At 44.1% G+C, this 20,281-nt stretch overlaps 1 protein-coding gene across 1 annotated transcript in view; it reads left to right on the top strand.

The window, feature by feature from the left end:
- The window catches only part of nol4lb (nucleolar protein 4-like b), an 85,319-nt gene that overhangs the window by 31,043 nt on the left and 33,995 nt on the right, over positions 1-20,281 (top strand). Inside the window, exon 6 of the mRNA XM_012834946.3 lies at positions 13,327-13,471. Coding sequence (XP_012690400.2) covers positions 13,327-13,471 — 145 coding nt within the window. The remainder of the gene's footprint in view (positions 1-13,326; positions 13,472-20,281) is intronic.

Raw genomic sequence — 20,281 nt, forward strand, 5'->3', positions numbered from 1 at the left:
AACTTCAACGAGATAAGCAGCAACTTGACCTGAGCAATTCAGCTTTACAGAGGTTGTCAAAATGTAATTGACAGAAATTATTGTTATTACAGTCATGACCTAGTCTGTAGATGCTTTTGTTCTCTGTTTCATCGTCACCTAAAGTTATGGTAAGTTTTATCAACTTTTTGTTAGCTAATGGTAGCAGCTAGCATATTGTCGCTAAGGCTAAGTTTAATAATTATCTATGATTAAAAGTAACATACAAACTGTTGAATGGTACAAGAATAGCCTAGATATCCATGTCCGGGCATTAAATACTTAAGATTTGAAAGTTAAATAATTATTTTGTCTTTTTTATAGTTTTGTTCAACAAGACAGCTTTATATATTATTCAAGTCGAACGTTTAACATAAACTAGCATAGCGATAGCTAGTTAGAAAGATGGAAATGGAAACGGCTAAATCACTAGCTAACTACTTAATACAGCAGTTTATTTGGTAAAGCTACACCATTAAGTATGGAAGCAATGTGTGTAAATCTTTAAATCCGTTATGCTGAATTGTACAGCTCCTGTTATCTGCAAGACCAGGTCCAACTAACTTTACAACCACACAAACCTAATTAATTTTAACAAACATCTAATATTCCCCAAATAATGTTATTGGGGGTGATGTGGAGAAGGCCTACAGCGATAAACAAAGCAGAGATTATCCTAAATGCAAACATGTAGGCAACTAGTCTGCCATAACACTAAGAAAAGGACATTGCCATGAAAGCTAGGTCTCTACCTAGGGCAGTAGCTACCTGCACACTGCTAGTTAGGCCACTGTATGGCTGTCAGAGCCAGCAAGAAAGCTCAGAAGAGACTTAAATGTAAATGCAAAAGTATTGATGCACAGGAAGTACTCTTTGTTACACAATTACATCCCACCCTCAGAGACACTGGCATGCAGATGCCCTCTCACCTATTCATGGAAGAGTTACAGTACAGTGTCTGATTTGTCCCCACTGGCAGTACCTGGGGGGCAGAGAAAGTTTAAAACAATGCAGCTGTCCTTACCCTTAATGGAACTCCTCGAAACAGATATAATCTGTTTTATAATATAACAAATGCTGTCTTCTAATAGTTGTCCAAAGTCCTAATTTTACACAATCAAACATTTGTTTGTCTAAACAATGTTTACATTTTTTAAATGGTTTACATTGAAATAAGCTTGTGTTTAATTTGACTTCTAAGATCAGGTGCAATAGTGCCCCTGTTTATCCTTGAATCAAAGAACAGAAAAACACATAGCTACGTCCAGTTATGTTAGAAAAATTACGGGACTTGATGGCCAATCAGATTGAACTAAAGTATTCCGGTATACCAATATGACTAAATTAGCAGTATTGTAATACCAGCATGACTGTTTCCTCTACATGTCTATAAAGTAGCTTAGGCTTGCCTCTTTGCAGGTGGGAACTTTGTTGTTAGTGTAGCTGTGCACTGTCCTTTAGGAACAGAAATGTGTGGCAGTGGGTCAGAGCACAAAACACCCCGCCCCCTCTTATTCTGTCTGTCTCTCTCTCTCCCACACACAAACACACACTTATCCACAGAAGACATACAGCTCCTCACTCAATGCACACCAACCTGAAAAGGGTTGTGCCTTGGCTTCTGCCAGCAATCAGTGTTAAAAGTGCAACGCTCCTCTGTGATGTTGGAAGTGGGCTGAGTTAATTGCGGCTGACATTTCGGCAGGACATAGTGGGAGGAGAGAGAGCTGTTGGCACATAAAGGGTTAATAGCTTTAAAACGTCTTTATCATCAGCTGCCTTCTGCCACAGCCCCACATGAATAAAGCCCTCCTAAAAAAAATCACTTTTCCTGACCCCTGTGAGTCACTCAGCCAGTTGGAGGGAGGCACCTGAGCAGTAATCCCTCCCTTGAGCCGAGCTGTGTGGCAGCGAGTATCTCCCTTCGTGGTGCTGTCCCTTCTCTCGCCCTGTCTCTGCCTCTCCCCATTCACTCTCCCCCTCTGTCCTTTGTCTTGTCTGTCCGCAGTGTGTTTGCCAATCTATTAGTGGAGACACACCTGAGCCTTCCCTCAATTTCACTTAGAGGCACTGCACATATAAAGACCACATGGCAAGCAGACCCTCATTGGTTAGAAACGGTCTAGTCCTGAAAATTGTCCACAGAAATGAGCTTCACTGAGACTAGAATATATGAATAAAATAAACTCAGAATATTACCTCATTGAGAGGAAGTACTCTTTTTAAAAAATGTTTTTGTAGTTTTGAGTTGTCATCAAGCCCTTGAAAGTAAACTAGCAAACGTCAAAGTAATAGTCGTAATAAAACAAAAAAGACAAGGTCATTTTAATATAGTTGGTTAGTAATTATTGGTGGTGATTTTCTTTTTCTTTGAAATTGAATTATAATGACTGACCTTCTTTAAAAATACCTTAGGCATTTTTAAAAAGTACAGGGAAAAGAAAAGCACTCTCTGGTTAAAAACTACTTTGTCAAATGGCAGTAGATTAGAATGAGAGAGAGCAGAAATAATGTGTGACCACTATTCAGACCATCATTTGGCTTCATTGTTCTGTGTGTGAATTTTTGCATTGTTACCCTCCTGCGCCCTTTAGACCAATGTAGTATAAACTTTAACACTAGGATGATGTAGTCCTCAATGACGAGAATTTGTGTTAAATATTGCATTGAAAGACGTTATAAGTCTTTAAAATAAGTTATTCAAATTGTTTTTAATTTATCATACAACATACTTCTTTATTCTTCTCAACCTTGTTTATTGTGAGTTTTTTTCTTGTTAACTTGCTAAAGGTCAGGGCAAAATCTCAGTTCCTCACAAATAAACAAATTACAGTACACATTTATAGTAGAGGGCATTCCAAATTTCAAATGCCCTTGTCGTTGCCCACAGATTACAACAGTCATGGAAGACAAAATAAATGCTTTCTTCTTGAGAATTACGCTGATGTCTTAACCTGTCCATTGTAATTTCGATCCCTCGTCATTATGAGTGTTTGTAGTTAGTTGAACTGTTAGGTGTGGGTTGTTGGTCTAAAAAGAGTGTTGAACATGTTGGAGTTTGTTGAATGGAAGTTGATCTCCAGTATGTTAACAGGAGAGAAGAACCACTGGGTGGTGTGGCCGTGATTTGACGGTGTGTCCCCACTGTGCAATTTCCTGGCTCTTCACGGCTCGTTTCCTCTCAGCCACTGTGAGGCAGAGCATGCCGAGACTGAGTGGAGCTTTGGGGGTAAGGGGGGGGGGGGGGGACTTGGGGACTCTCTCAATGCCACCCCTGCCCCCTTACTTATAGCCCCTGGCTCCTGCTGGCTGCTCTGTGTTCGGCTGGTGCTGCCTCTGTGGAGAGGTTTTTGCTGTGTGTAAGGCTCAGCCACTGGAACGGCTCCTTCGCCGATGTACTTAGCGGTATTCCTGCTGGCCAGTAGCGTTCCTGAAGCGGTTTTAAGATCAGGAATACAGCTTAAGCAGTTTAAGCAGTTTTGGTATACTGCGGCAGGTCAACGTCATGACCCACAATGATACATCCTGGCCCTGTATTTGTCAGATCTGTTCCAGAAGAGAAGAGGGTTAATCGGCGCATTTGCGATAGATTTGTGGCTGACTGGATTAAAGTGGGATGGGAGTGTAGGACTGTGGTAATCTGGGTTGTAGATGGTGGTCCTGATCAGATAAGGCCTTTGAGTACTATTCCCTCTCAAAATGAGGAATGGCTCGAAGGCTGCAGCTTGGTGCACAGAAAATTATGTGAGAAATATATAAACACTAGGCGCACTGTGGTAGCACTTATATTTCTTTTAGTTGTGTGCGCTCATTCATTATGAATTTAGCTGCTCATTTTCCAGTGTGTCTTTCTCCATTGCAGGGGTGAAAGAAGAATTGATCAAAGGTCCTTTGTTGAGTGGGGAAAGACCATGTGTAACGCAGCAGTACGGGTTGGGTGGGGAGCCGAGATGGTGGGGTGGGGTGGGGTGGGGCATTGCAGGAAGCGACAGAGATTGGTTGCAGAGGTCACTAAGAGAACCTTCTCCCATCTCCTCTGTTGACCTGAATAAATCCACCTTGTGCCCTGTCACTTTTCTGAGGAAGTGAGCTCCGCGTGTGTCACAGTGATTGAATTGATGGCCACAGGGGGACTCTGTTCAGGGCTGCATTAAAGCTGGATGAAAGTCACAGCCACCACCGACTACTGTGTCTGCCCTTTCTCCCTTGATGGTTTAGAGAAAGATGCACCGTTTAGACTTAAGGCAGTATGATTAGCCTAGGATGAAACGATGGCCTATGTTGTTATTCTAATCTGCATGTTGACAGGAAATGTCAGTGTGTTGGATGCATGTGACTGGCAGAACACTGTGGACCCTAGTTTGGCGGCGGAAAGTCAATTCTGCCTGTGCAGAACAAAATATTCTGCCGTGGCATGGATTTTGGATATAATCGTGGCAACGTATTCTTCTCTGACAGGGACATTTGCATGCACCAATCACAAACCATCACTGCCCAAGTCTGATGTGTCTATCTGGCTATCTGTTGTTGTTTATTTGAAGAGTGGTGCGTCATGCCTACATATTTTTGTATTCGCAAGGAAGTAGGAGCAAACCTGGGTTAATGCAATTAATCTATCTCGGATATCCAGATAGGCTTTTAAAAAATAATGAAATATTTGTTTTAAAAGGTTAAAGCCCCTAAAAGACTTGAGCATCTGGGAGAGGTAGGCTCATTTGTCTGACTTGAATTAGGCTAAATGCTCAGTCAGCAGTAAACGAATCATCCATGATGTAAATACACAATAATGACTTTTTTCTTGTTTATTCTATTCATATATTGTAGAGTAATTAGAATAAGGCAGAAGAAGAAATACCACACCACACCAAGGCATTTTCCATAAAAGATCTCTTCTTGGTCGCAACAAAATGCAGAGAGAGAATGTACACAGGTTAGTACAAGTGCTCAAATACATCGATGTAAACATAGCTTGCAATCTCCTCACTCATTTAGGCTACTGGTCAATGCTGCTCTTGTGTTTTACGCGTCCGGTTCTTTCTCTGTTCCTGGGATATCCCATATTGTCAGTATATCAACACATGCAATCACCAGTAGCCTCATGTTATGCAACTGAATACATTTATATGTTCGCTCTCACCCGTTGACGCAATGCTCAGCTAACAAAGAGCCATGTAAAGGATAAAACTTGAATCTAATTAACGTTGAATACCATAGTTACCTGAGAAGAACATAATATGCTGTTGCAGTAAATGCACAAGACCATTCTAATGCATCACCACGTCATCCTATTGGGGAAAGGAGTGAAAGTATTCTACTAAGAAAACCCGGGGTTTCCATCTGAAAACTTTTATTTACATTGAAAATAAAGCTGACCTCTCTGGCTCTGCCCAGTTAGTGCATCTGACCATACCTTTCTGAACGTTTCTTTTTGTGCAGCAGTGCCTGTGTCTTTAGTTTCCGCCCTCCGTTTATGCTTTCAAACTAGGGCCCTGTCGGTGCGTGTGTGTTTGTCAGAGTGCACATCCATGAGTAAGTGCCCTCTGGAGCACATCTATTTCATAATCAGTATCAGAGAAATGTGTTGGGGTGTTTGGAGATGCATCTCAACGCTCCTGTCACTTTGTTTATTTTATTTCATCACATCATTGTTTGGTGAACTGCCCATCCACAGTTCTCTACAGTTCTTTAGCAAACGTCAAACGTAGCTAACTCCGTAGCCATTCCTCACCATACAACCTTGTGTTGCATATGAAGACAAGAGCAGTAAAGTGATCCGTAGGCCTGGTAAGATAGGCACCTTTTTTATTTAATTGAGGAAGTGCAGCCAGATAAAGAATTGATTTGTTTCTGGCATCTCGTCAAGGATACGGCTGCAGCGAGGTGTCTTGGAATTCTAAACAAGCTTTTGCTGAGGAAGGGGAGTGTAGCCTTGCTCATACAGACGTGGGCCATGTGCCACTCATCCTAGACTCGAGGTGAGCCATTTCTCAACAGGATGCGGTGGGTTTGCGGCTTACAGATTCTGTGTAAGGTTGCTGTCTGTCATTTAGGCATCTTCCTCATGTTTCCCAAGTACTCTCTTTTTTTCGCGTTGTGATGCTCTGTTTACTTCAAGGGAGCTACTTGCTTGGGATTTTTATTTTATATATTTATTTATTTTTGTAACTTTTTCAGCAGCAGTTGAATTGGAACTTCATTCATTGCACCAAGCCAATTGGACAAACTTTTTCATCTCCTTTGCCTGTCAAGCAACAGACTGTTAGTTATTCAGGAGATAGGAGCAGTGTGATCATGGATAAGAAGGAAAAAGGCATTATGCCATCATCCCATTATGTCACAGCTTTAAAAAAAGCGTATTCTACTTTGCTACCCTTCTCTATATTGTTGACACCTATCATTTGCGGCTGCCATGACAGACTATGGCATTGTCCTTGCACGCATTGAAATGTAACATAATAGCATTTTGTGTTCAGCTCAATTTATGATGTACATTTTAGCTTTCAGTAGTGTGCCAGCCAAACCGTCAGCCAGACCCTCTTGAGTTGTTGCCTCCATAGGGTCTTTCTGTGTGAATATAAAAAATCTTTTCAGGATGCTTATGTGTATATATATATATTAGTGCTGTCAAACGATTAAAATATTTAATCGCGATTAATCGCAAATTTTTATCTATTCTAAATGTCCCTTCGTTTATTTATTTTTTCCATCATTTTATTTTTTATTTCAATGCCCTTATCAACATGGAAAAGTGGATTGGCTTGCTTTATGCAAATGTTTTATTTTATTGAAAACCAACATTGCCAAAGAGGGCGGTACAAAATAAAATTATAAAGTGCACATTTCAGGTAAACAAGGACCCTATAGTGCAGTTAAACCATGGCTTAATATTTTCTTTTTTTCAAGTTTGCTGGGAACATAGCAGTCAGGCCTCTTATTTCAGAAACAATGAACCGTAACAGTTAGGTTACCAATAAAAGGTAAGCCTACTACTTCTTTGCTTTCAGCCAGCTGCCTGTTGACATTTTCAGACAACAGTGAAGCTCGCTTCTTTTGCACAACACAACTTTTAAAAGTAAACTTTTTTTATCATCCATTTCGCCGTATCGCGCTCACCATTCACTCAAACGTAACGTTAGCCTACTACACAGTTTGCAAGGCCAAAAAAAACGTTAATCTAAAAAAAAAAAAAATAAATAAAAAAAAAAATCGCGTTAATCGCGCGATAAAAAAATTAACGGCGTTAAAATGGGTTTGCGTTAACGCCGTTAATAACGCGTTAAACTGACAGCACTAATATATATATATGAGATGGATGCATCAATGGCAAAGGCAACTTCCAGAAATGTGCCCCATTCACTGTGAACACTATAAAACACTGTAAAAGAACATATTGTGTTGAAACCATATCATACCACATTTTGTGATATTGCCAAATGCTGAATCCTTGCCTTAAGAAATTATATGGTATTATGGGAAAGCCTGTAAGTTACTTCCCTTGGAAATCATTTTTCAAGACAATGACTGTTTCAGCAAACAGAATTCATGGATCATAAATAGCTTTCCAAAGGTGCACCATTTGCAACTACTTCCTGTCTTGAGTGCCAATTTAATCGTGTCCATCCCTTAGGCATGTCTCAGTTCAAGGAGTCATTGTAGACCCTCAGAACCAGTGTGATCCAGTCAGATGGAGAGGCAATGAAATGAATGGCTAATCACAAGCATTCCGCCATTCCACTCTGTCTCCATTTGGCACTGAGCACTGGGTGCCGTATCCATCACTGTAATTAATAGGCTGACGAGGCATGAGATTTATGAACGACTGTGTTCTTTCTCTTCTCCCTCACCCATACTAACTCCTGGTTCCTCTAGCCACCCTTTTGTGGAGGTATTTTGGCAGCCAGGTGTTCTGTGCTAATAGATGTAGCCGTTGCTGACACACGTAGATGAGGTCTAATTGGGGAGGGCACGAGATCCTTCCACCCTTCGCACGCCACCACTTCCAAGGTTGGGTGTTGTTGGCTGGAGCACATGCTGAAACAAGAGAGGCAGCTTCCTCTCAACGCCCCTTTGTCCATTTCCTTTTTTACCTTTTGTTCTTGGGCTGTCAGACAGCACTGTATAAAGTAACATGCGGTGGCAGTGTAATTGACTGCAGGGATAGCGTTTCAGATGCGTTCTCATTCACTCCAGCCCCCATTTCCAACCTCACTCTCCTTCCTCCCTCCCAGCCCCCGTGTTTCTAATCGGGTTGTATGATTCTTCCTTCTGAAAGCCATGTGACAGAAACACATCATCTGGATTCCAACAGCCACAGAAATAGCTCCCCGGGCTTGCTGGGCTAATCAATGAAGGTCAGCTTGAATCATTGATTAAAGTCCGTCTTCATGTAATAGAATGCTTTTCTTTTTTTTTAGACTCTTATACAGTGGTGTAGTGTCACCAGCAGGCACTGATGTTAATTTGTCTGTTTGTCCTTCTGGTGGGTCTTCCAGCAGCACCCCCGTCCTTGTCAGCTGATTATTAGCTTTGATCACTGTGGCTATTTTTGTCTGCATTACCACATAGGAGACTTTTAATGTATATATGCGTGTGTGTGTACTATGTGTGTGTTAGTTTTCCTTGTATCTGTGAGTGTCTGAGTATGCATGTCAGTACCGGTATTTTCCCCTCTTCATGGCTGGTTTTCTGTGCAATCAATACTCTGCAGTGGAGGCTTGCAGTCTGCACCATGTTAATCCTCGCAGGGCTGCGTGGTGTGTGGATTCGCATTGCGCCTTAGCCAACCAACAGCACTCTTTATCAATACCCTCACCTTTGCGCCGAAGAATGATACACTCTGCCAGCCGCTCTCCCAGCTTCCCATTGATTTCCGAGGAGGGAAGAGAAGGAAACACAACTAACAGGCTATGGGTATCTGAGGACCGTGGGAGATAATGAATGATTGGCACCTGTCATTATGCTCCCTTGCTCCCTTTTAATCTCGAGTCCTCCATGAAGGCTTTGAGGAAAGCTCAACATTTGTGCCGGCCAAATGAAATATCCTAGCCTCCCTGTCTCAAGTTATGAATTTCTTAAATAATTTGATTGTGGAACAAAATGTTTTTTATTTATTTTTTTATTAACTGGCTTTAGGTTTTCTCATAATGACAGAGAATGGCACTCACCATGGCAAGAGCTTTGCAATGCGTTCAACCATGTTCCCTTCAGTACGAATAATTTTGTCAAGCATGCAGCGCAACTGAATGAAATAAAGGGGTGTCATTGTGGTAAAATAGGATACTGGGCTCTGAGTAGCAGGCATAATTTACTTATTGGGTTTTGTCCTGCTTGTCAGCCTTCTCAAAATTGTTGTGCAGTATTTCCTACATAAGGTTCCACATCAGTTTCTATGGTAGCCAGTAAACAACCCTGGTCTCCCTATTTTTAGAGGTTCTGCCGCAGAGCAGGCGTCTTTCAGGGCTTCACGAGCAGAGGGGGAGAAGAGGAGGAGGATGAGGGGATGGAGGGAGAGCCAGAGAGGAGAGAAAGAGGGAGGGGGGGAAGGGAACAGGTGGAGGAATGCTTGTGTGCCTGCTGCAGAGGAGCAGGGGTCTCTACCTCCCTGAATGCAGGCTTTCACACAAAGAGGCAGCAGGGCCGGAGCGAGCGTGGATGAGGAAACAAAAGAAACAGCCAGCAGGAAGGGGGATGCTGGATAACTGGATTAGCTTCAAATGACTCCTGCCCGGTTCCGGCTTCTGCTAAAAAGCTGCTCTTGTGACGGTCCCCATGGTGCGTATGCTTATCTCCTCATACCATAAATGCAGATGGAAAGAAGCAATGTCGCTTTAAATCTTTTCTGCTTTTCAAAAAAAAAGTTCATAAATCGATTTGGAGGAGAAAAAAAAAAAAAAAACAGCAACCACTTTAACTTGAACCCTCTGAGATATTCTCAAGCATCAGCAAAGTTGTGTGAGTAAATGAAACTATAGCAGCCCTTTACATATTTCAAAGCTTTCCGCATGGAATAACAGCCAAAGTCTTTCTTGGAGGAGCATCAGTCATTTAGTTTGTGGTAAGCATATCTATATTTATGAGCTTAGTTGCCGTGCTTCGGTTCAAGGAGCCATCATGAGGCAACATTTCAGCTCCCTTCATCTGGGCCCAACCAAACTTCAGCGCCAAAGTCCAGGCTGCTTGTGACAGGCTGGGCTGTAAGCTCTCGCTCTGCAGTGTTAAAAATAGAAGCTCACCCAAGTTAATGATTTTTTAAACAGCATAGCCCCTCTCTCTTAATTCGAAATGTCATAACCGCCCTGCATTCTAGGATGTGGTGTGCGTACCCAGCATAAAATAACCTGCTTAAAGGAATAGGCTTTTTCAGCACTTGGGGTGGTACTTGAATTTTTAGGAATGCCAGAAGGCATCTCAAAATGATAGGAGCTGCGAAGGTAAAAGCTCTCGGCCATTTTGTCTGCTTCTCTAGTTGCCCCACACAGCCCAGCAGCACTTAAGATCTCAGAGGCACTGGCATTATGAGAGAACCGATAATTGATCTGGCTAAGTAAATGAGCAGTTTGGCTGGGAGAGGAGAGGCTGCAGAGGCAGAGTGGAGAGTGTGGGTGAAGGGACTCTCTTCAGTGCAGCCTTTGCTTCCGAGAGGCAACTCTTTTGTGCGCCCTAATCTGTCAGCCAAAGACAAAAGAAGGATCGTGAACTGCTAAGTATTTCACTCACATCATCTACTCGCCAATTTGATCATCTCCATAGACCAAGGATAGTTTCTGTTTAGTTATATCAGCGGAGCTGGTCTTTTTGTTTTTCATCTTTCATATTTAGTGTGGCCAACATCAAAGAATGAGGCATACTAAAAGAGATGTTACTTGACAAGCTCTTGCCTTTCATTCTGTGAAGGCAGATATTTGTTGTGGGCGGGTGGAGGGGGGTTTGTCATCTGCATATAGATGACCGGAATGCATTAGTGGGATCATTAATGAACAATAAAAAACGAATAAAAGGGCTGCAAGATTAAGCCACCGGGCTTAAAATGGGATGAAGATGCAGGGGGGAGATAACCCCATCATTGTTACCAAATCGGATTTCCTCTGTGCCACACACACACAGGGCATAACCAGTCAAACATGGTTTTTATATGATTGTAATTGAAAAGGAGTTTATTCCAAGATGAAATGAAAGGCCTTCTCGATCATACGTTTTCTGATGTGATTAATGACGGACCTCCAGACTTCCTCTAGTGATTTCAGTGAAGAGGTCCGCAGTACCGCATAGAACACAGTGGACAGCACAACTCTTCGGAAGTGTTTAAATGAGGCTCTGCCGGTTAGTTTGTACTTGTTGATGAGTGGAGTTGAGTTGGCTAGAGGCTAATTATGTGCTGGTTTGAGCTGCTTGCCCTTAAGAGGTTATCCCTGATGACTTCACTGACCTCATCAGCTTTACTTTGCATGCCTCATTCCTGGACAGACCCCTAGTAGCCAACACCTGCCTGGGTTGTCCTAAAGATGACCCCATGCTGGGCCCTTGAGCCTTCTGTTGTTGGTAGGATGGCAAGAGGATTGTCACTGCCAATGCCCAGAGCTGTTTCAGCATTGGCTGCGTGGTAAAGTTTATGAACAAAACAATCAAGCCAGTCAAGGGCTGTATTGGGCCATGATGATACATACAGTAGGGAATGCTAAGTGATTGATCTATTTTCTTACTTCAGCTTTGGTTAACCCTAACCTATCAGCTCATCTAATTCAATCATGGATCGATGCCAGGTGCTGGTTTAGTGGCACTGCGTCGGCCAACTCTGTAAAATACCACCGTTTCACATTGCCGCAGTGCATGTTAATGGTGTGCCACTGTATGGCAGTCATTTGCTGGGAGACCAGCTCCTCCTATGGACTCTCTGCTTCCACTCAAAATAACCCATACAAGGCCACCTGGGACCTATCTCAGTGTAGTGTTTGATTGAAAGCAAAGTATTGCCTGATATTACATTCAGGAGCACAGTTTGTTCTGGCTTCATCCTTGCAGTGTTGAAATGATTTGAGGGCTTGGCCTTCATTTTTTTCTTTAGTACACGAACAAGCAAACAGGCTTGTTTTTCTTTCTTAAGAACATCTTGAGTCTACCAAGGATAAAGTTTCAGTATCCTTGCAGTAGTTTTTTTTAAGGTGCCTCTCTGGTTTATTTGTCTTTTGCATTCTTTTCTTGTTATATACCAGACCAGTTGAACTTCTCTGAGCGAAAATTCTGTTCTCTCTCCATTTCAGAATTAACATGGACAGTTAAGTCAGGGGTGTTGGAAATAGTGATGGATTAAGAAAGGGATAGGATGGTGAGGAGCTGTAGGCTATCACTCACTCACGCACACACACTGTTTCTCTCTCTCTCTTGCTCTCGCTCTCTCTCTCTCTCTCTTTTCTTTCTCTCTCTCTCTCTTACTCTGTGTGATGCCTGAAAGGCAGCTGTTGCTCTCTGGACCTCATTACTGAGAGTGCTGGGGCTCCTCAGATCCACCTCACAAAAGTCAAACAAACAGGAGCGAAATGAATGTGAAATCAGGTCATGAATACAAATTAAGCGAGTGGCCCTGTCTCACGTGTGTACCCTCACTCACTCTCCCCTCTAAGCCCCATCATGCTGCTGTTAGGGTGGGACTCCGTTTTGGATGCGCCTCTACTCACCGTCAGGGATGATGCAGGGGAACCGGCGTATGTGCAGAATGTGAATCAGGCTGTTCCTTCAGCAGGAGATCGTAACCACGCTGAGTGTTGTATTATTTATTAGGGTGTATGGTGTTGCAGTGAAAAGGGCTTTCATGTCTTTTGTAGTTTTGTGTGTGAAGACATTCGTGGAGGAGAATGAACAGTGTGTAGTCTTGCTAGGTGCTTAGTGCTTTGGGGTAGAATACAGCTGAAAGAATTAATAATAAAAAAAGGTTGAGGCCCGTGATTCAGTAGGTTATATATCGATAACACCCATAAAGAATGCCACAGATCGAAGTGCATCCCTGTGATGTGCGTTTTGAGGCTTGAGCATCAACCCTCAGGTTCTGTCAGGCTCTGCAATCATGTCGCTCATGTGGTTCCGCGTTGAGTGGCTCCACTGTCAGTCAGCTCGACACTGGATTCCCTCCTCCTGACAACCTGTTTCTGGTGTCATAGGCAATCAGCGGCCTATCCACAAGAGGCGGTATACCTTGCCTATATTTTGAAATGCCAGAGAGCACACACACATTCTCTCACCTCCTTGAGCCGTCTTAAATGACAACCTTTGGTTTCTGTCTCCTGTTCCCCATCTCCGTCTCTCTCTCTTTTTCAGGATGAGAGTTCAGTGAGCAGCGAGGACTTTGATATGAGCGACCCCACATGGATATCAGCTGAGCACGGACCCGCGCCTGACCCCAACGCCCCCAAGCACGGAGACAGAATGCACAGCCCACAGAACGCACACAAGGAGGAGGACGGTAAGAGTGCTCCCTATCTCGTTTCCTTCTCTTCCTCTGTCTCTTCCTCTGTCCCTCGCGTTCTCTCCATCACAACTCCAATCACAGCTCAAGGAGAGGAGACGTGATTTTCTTGGCTGATAAGAAACAGTCCCCCCCCCGCCCACACACGCCAGCCCCCCTCAACAGGCTGAGGCACAAGGAAAAAAAATGGCTCTTCACAGGGCGCTTGTGTGTCCCAGCAGAGCATGTGCTCACTGAAGGGTGGAGTTTGACACACACACACACACACACACACACACACACACACACACACACTGGAATGAACACACACACTTGCACACATTTCACAGTGTTTGCTCGGTGAGGGAGCAGACTCTCTGCATAGTGATGTGAGGGGAGTGGAAAGGCCAGGGCAAGGTGAGCGGAGATGCAGGAATCGATTCTGTTTAGACGGCCTCACTCCTCTGCTAGTGTCTGCGGGGCGGAGGGAGAGAAGGAGCAGAGGGGTACGTGGATGAGGAGGTGTGGGAAAGGTTGAGTCGAGAGGACCCTGCTGGTGAAAAAAATCACACAGGAACTCTATCGGACTGATGAAATCCTCAGTTCTCACCATGACGTTCACCCCTCCCATAGATCTGTGTGGGAGCAGCAAATTAATGAAATAAAAATAGGAGGACGGGGGGAAAAAATCCCACTGTTCCAGCTTTTATAATGACTTCTGGTGCACCAACACTGACTCCGCTGGAACAGCTGTCGGTTTGACGGAGTGGAGGTTATCTGCAGAGAGGGGGGCCATCAGCTCACTGGGAGCTCTGCTGAGGCACAGTGGGAAGTGAATTGAACAAATCAAACAATAACTGCCAGAGGACCGCTGTCCCCACAGGATTTCATTTGCCGCTGTTTGGCACAGAGCTAAACCAAATCATGTCAAGTCATCAGCAACCCTTACCACCATCACCTAATCATGGCACATGACAGAGGTGTGTGTGTGTCCATGTGATCATCTGTGCCTGTGTTCAGGTGCTCATCTATCAGATGGTCATGCATTGCTGGAGGTTTTGGCAATCAGACATGAGCTTCACTTTACAGAGAAATATCTTGAATCAGTGCTGTTCATGAGAAACCTTAATGCCCCGCCATCAGTGGTGGTGGTGGTGGAAAGGTCTTGCACTGAGGTGCACACACCCCACCCCTGCTCAAGTCTCAGACAGCAGAGGTGATTAGCAGCAACTCCGGAGAACGGCAGAGTGGGATGTGATGCTCCCACCCAAACACACACACACACACACACACACACACACACACACACACACACACACACACACACACACACACACACACTCAGACACACACAGGCACCTACGTCTGAGAGGCTGGAAGCGTGGTGCGCAGAGCTGTGGGCCGGCTCTTGAGGAGCTCTCAGCCTGAGCAGACTAGAGGGGTCAGACCCGGTGTGTGACAGCGAGACGGAACACTCGGAGACCCTCAGGCACACGGGGGGGTTGGGTGGCGTAGGCGAGATGGAGAGGGCTGGCCAGGATTGGGTAATCAGCATACCTCTCTCCAGGCTGATTGCCGCCATACTTAACGTGACATGCATACACTTGCGCTTGCTTCTTTTTAGGGTCTTTTCTTCACGTTTCGCTCTCTGGGTAGGCCATGTGTTTTTGTGCGCGTGCTTGGTACTCAGAGACACAGGCTACATTATCTATAACTGTGTGGAACTCTGCATCCTTCACCTGCACCGGGCAGAAACGAGTCCCATAATCCCTCACTGAAGGCCTCCAGAAGGCTGAACACATTTTGATATTAGGAAAACTTCTGTGCACACACACACACAAACACACACACACAGACACACACCATAGTGGTACACACGTACATAGGTTTGGGCGATATGACGGTTTATACCGTGCAACGGTAGAAATGTGTCTACCGGTAGAGATTTGGCAATTCAACCGTTTCAACCGCAGGAGCTCTTATTTTGAAATATTTTTCACACAGTAGTTGCATGTTGCCGCAGAACTATACATTATCCCGCTTATTATACGGTTACTTGCCAAAACGATAGAAGACATTCCTCCAAAATACCTCTTTAATGATTTTGTTGCCGTTAAGTGATTTCCGCTTAGAAAAAGCTTATTCAGGCAAATGGAACTTTAACGTTTCAGGTGTTGCGTAGCAACCCATTACTTGCTGACTTCAAGTTACAATGACGGTCCGTTACGTTAAATGACCGGACTACTTGCGGAATAATATGAAAGATGTGAATTAGAAGCACAAAACCTGTTGCCAATGACAGCGGTAATTACTTTTACGCAGCGATGAATATAAAGAAATTACAGACCTGCGAATGTTGGGGTGGCCCATTCAAATCAACAGAACTTTTTTTTTACATTCTGAAGAGCCGTATAATAAACCATGATATATACCGTAATCGTGATCTAGAATTACACATACCGTGATAGAAGATTTGGGCCATATCGCCCACCCCTACATGTACATGCACACACATTCTAGAAAATGCCATGAATGGCACAAGGTCTGCGCCACTCTCCTTTCAGCATATCATCTGCAGTGCCAGCTGAAGTGTTAGTAGTGTTCTCCAAAATCTGTGGCGCTGGTAGTTGCAGAACGAATTACTGGCTGTTTAAAGAAGCCAGCATGACTTTGATGAGCCTGTCGCTGCAGGTCAGAGGGAAAGGTGCACCGTAAAGGAGACAAGGAGTGATGGGAATGGATGCTCTGGGTTATTTAATGGCTGACTTGACGTGGAGTCACCCAGTAGCTTACCGTCACAGTTCTGACATATCCTTCTTTGGTGCGTTCGCTGCTGCTGGGAAACCGCATCTGACATGGCAGTCACACCTTCACTCAGACAAATATATAAATATGAGCTCTGCCAAGCACTAGGGATGGGCATTCGATTAAATTGTCTTAATCGATCGTCGGGAGAATTAACGATCGATTTTCGATTAATCATTAATATTTTTATATTAAAATTCACTATTTATAGGCTATATTAAAATGCAGTGAAAATAGAAAAAAACACAGCGTGTTTCCTCATTGAGATCTTTATTACAAGATGAACAACTTTTGTGGCAGTTAAACTTACAAGATGGACAACTCTTGTGGCAGTTAAACGGGATCCGTTCAATGGTTACACTTGAAAATATGCGCTGCTGTACTCTTAAGCAGCGGAGCCGACAGCTAGAAGCCGGTGCTCATAAACACAACTTTTTTTTTCTCTCTAACTAATTAATCTCACATTTTGAAATTCATTCATCTAGATTCATCGTGATTAAAAGTTTGTTTTCTTCTCAAGACTAAATCTTATAAATTAACGAGTAATCACTTCAGACAGCGTTTATTTTAGACACTGTTGTTCAATTGTATTTTTTTCGTGCTCTCTCGCCGTCATACAAGGAATATATGCGAGACACAATGGTGCCCCTCAACGGTAAATCATAAGAATTGTCCCCTGAAGCAATTCGAATCACCTCAGTCAGCCCACCGTCTTCAACTATGTTGATGGGCCGACAGTCACCGGCAACCTAAACTGCTACAGCGTTGGTAACCTTTTCACGGACTGGTCTAGTTAATTTCCTAGAGAAGTCGTGGAGTGTGGGTTGGCGACCATCTAACCTGGGACTGCTTTCTGTCGGGTGCTTTGCATTAAGGTGATAATATAAAGACGAGCTGCTTCTGTAATAGTTACATTCAGCTTGACAAATGCTACATACAACTTTAGTTTTGTCGATTGTTCTGTCATTTTGCCTCTTAAACAGAAACTTTCCGCCCAACAATCCCTCAGCTCTCTCTATCTTCAACTACCGTCTCGGTCTCTTCTATCTAACTGACTTGCAGACACGCGGCAGTTTCGTGCCATGGGTCAACGCGCACCGGAAGTAAACAAAGTTGCGTTAACTGCGTTCAAATATTTTATTGCATTAATCTCAGCCACAATAATCTCATAGAATAACGTGTTAACTTTGACAGCCCTAAAATAAATAAATTACACGCACACTACGCAACAGAACATGCATTAGTTTTAATCGATGAAAAAATTATTTCATCGAGGAAATTCTTAATGATCAATTAATCGATCGTCGATTAATTATGCCCATCCCTACCAAGCACACAACCTCCGCCTTCAGCACTCTGGCTGACAGAATTTAGCTGGTGTGATGTTTCCCATCATTAGAGAGACACTATTAAGAGATGTGCGTGGAGGACTAGGCTTTTACTCTATCAAGGAAGAGCAGGCCTGTCAAATCAGTTGTGCCATCGCTCTGCGTGCATGTGCTTCTGATGTGCTCTGCGCCTTCCCCACGTCAAAACCGTCAGCCTGGTGAAGTTGCGCGGCTGTCGCATCAAGCAAAACTGCTGAGAAAATAAGTGCTTGCTGTGAAGGGGGAAAGCACAATTTAAGCAACAGTATGCTTTGAAATACGTATCACCTCACTATCTCCTATTTGACTGTCAGACTAACACTAATGGAACAGGCTCTCTTATCCTGAATGGCCTGTAATCCTCTTTGCCTCGCATCTTAATTTTGTATAATTTTGTGGAAAAATTCCATAGCGTCATATAATGACAACAGTGGTCCCAAATCGAATTGCTTAGTCATGTTTAGGTGTCCTCAACAGGCTCAGGGAGAACAAAGTGACAGGGGAACCAACGAGGTCAGCCTGATCAGTAAAGCCAACAAGAGCAGGTCAGCATCTTCCTTACAGACCTACAAGAGGCACCTCATAATTGCTGAGATCTCATTCTGTCTGAATTCATCCCACCCATGGATCTCATCAGGCCTCTCAGAGGTGTCTGTGCTGATCAGAATGGCTGTAGGGTTTCTCACATAGCATGGCACAGGCCTTGTCTTCGGGAGTGCCGGTACATTGGGTTGATCTGTGCCACTGCCACACTTACAGGATTCTGCAGAGACAAGAAAGGGGAGGGGAATGGTGGTGATAATCATGTGATAACCTAATGGAAATACTATTAAAAATGCAGGGCCATTAACATATGACATTTCGCCGTGTGTGTTCTATTTGATGATGAGTGTGTTTGCCGAGTTAATCTCAGGGACTTTGGGAAGGAGTATTCTGAGAACAAGAGAGAGATCGAGTAAGGAGGAAGAGAGACAAAGAAACAAAGAGAGATGGCAGAGTGAGGATAACATCCAAGGGCTTGCCAGGGTATTGCTGCTGCTGCTGCTGCTGCTGCTTCTTTCCTTCAGCCTCAGTCAACTGTCTTTGTGTGTGCTTATGTGTGTAGTGTGTCTGCCTGTGTTTGTGTGTGTGTCTGTGAATGCACATGTGTGTATTTAAAGGGAGGGGGTCTACCTGGCAAGGCCTCATTTAACACTGGGAGAGGATGCTTTCCACTGAGATAGGGCCAGAAGCCTGTTAATTATTAACTGCCACCCCTCCATGGCACACCAAAATAATAAGGGGACTAAATTACTTATTACACACTAAAGCCCGCTTGCGCAAGTGACGAGTAGCAATTTGTGTTGTTTACAGGAATGACCGCCTGCCGTGATTTAACGCCTGTTGCCGTGTTTATTAGCACCAAGCATTTCCCGGGGAAGCAGCAATTAGACGGCTGTCTCCGGATCGGACCCGCATCGCCAGTGCGGTTCTAATGAGGAGAGGGCAAGGAGCGAAACGCAGATCACAGTGATGTGCTCACAAATAATAGGGGTTGTGTGGGGGTGACCTGCAGGGGTAGTAGAGAGCTCTCTGCACCTCATTTCCAACTGGCTAACTCGGCCCACTGAGCTCACAGCCGCTCTCCCAGAATCCTGTACCTGTACCTGTACCCTTTACACACCTATGGGTGTGTGTTGGTGTGCATGTGAGTTCACTTAAAAAAAAACGACACCAGGCATTGCTGTGTCCCTGATTGCTTTATGGTGTGGAGGAGGGTGTGTGTTTTGAGAGTCGGAGGGGTAAAGGTTGCTCCATAAATCTCCAAAACGGCCTGAAATTTGTACTCGTCGGTATCAGTTTAACACACAGGTTTTTTGTCACTCGTGGGGGAACTAAAGAGCCTGAACAAGCTGATAAGATAAGGCTTGTCTAAAGAGGAGAACCTCTCCCTATCCTTAAAAAAGAAATAAAAACCTTGTGGCTCCATTCCCCCTGAAATATGAAAATGAGCAGCATCAGAGTGGAAAGGGTTGGGACATCATCCAACAGATGTTCGTAAATCAGCCTCCACATCAACATGCCTCATGATACTTACTAGGTCAATAATTGAACACATAGGTTGTTCCAATACATATATAAAGTAATGAAAACAAGATGATGGCCACACTGGGGCCAATGTTTGTTTTGTCTTAGGTGGCTGTATTATCACACTATGAGACTAAGGGTCATCATGCTGTAGTTGGTGTCTGCCTGCCCTAAACCTGTTCTGGCCTTGGAAGTAGTGGGTGGAGCGGGAGCAGTAACTTGTTTTCTTTCTCGCTCTCTCGCTCTCTCTCTCTCTATTCCTCTGCTTTCCAAACCTCTCACCCGGATTGAGTGGGCTTTGCTAAGTCGTTAGTAGAATTCACGTTTCTGGCGGCTCTGTGGCCTGACCTTTAGCACATATATACGTGTCCCCCCCCCCCCCCAATCTCCCTTAGGCCTTTATGTGCTTTTGAACTGACAGGGCAGGGGAGTGATGTCCACTCGGGAGAGTGAGGGATGAAGAGTGGAGCGGAGTGGAGGAGATGAGACAGATGTTGGAGAGAGGGAGAGCGAGGATGGAGGATAAAATGAGATCACTCACGGATTCCGCGGCTGGTCTGATTCGGTGACATTGGTCACAGATGTGGAG

The sequence above is a fragment of the Clupea harengus genome, chromosome 4 (assembly GCF_900700415.2).
Source record: "Clupea harengus chromosome 4, Ch_v2.0.2, whole genome shotgun sequence".
Taxonomy (NCBI): Eukaryota; Metazoa; Chordata; class Actinopteri; order Clupeiformes; family Clupeidae; genus Clupea; species Clupea harengus.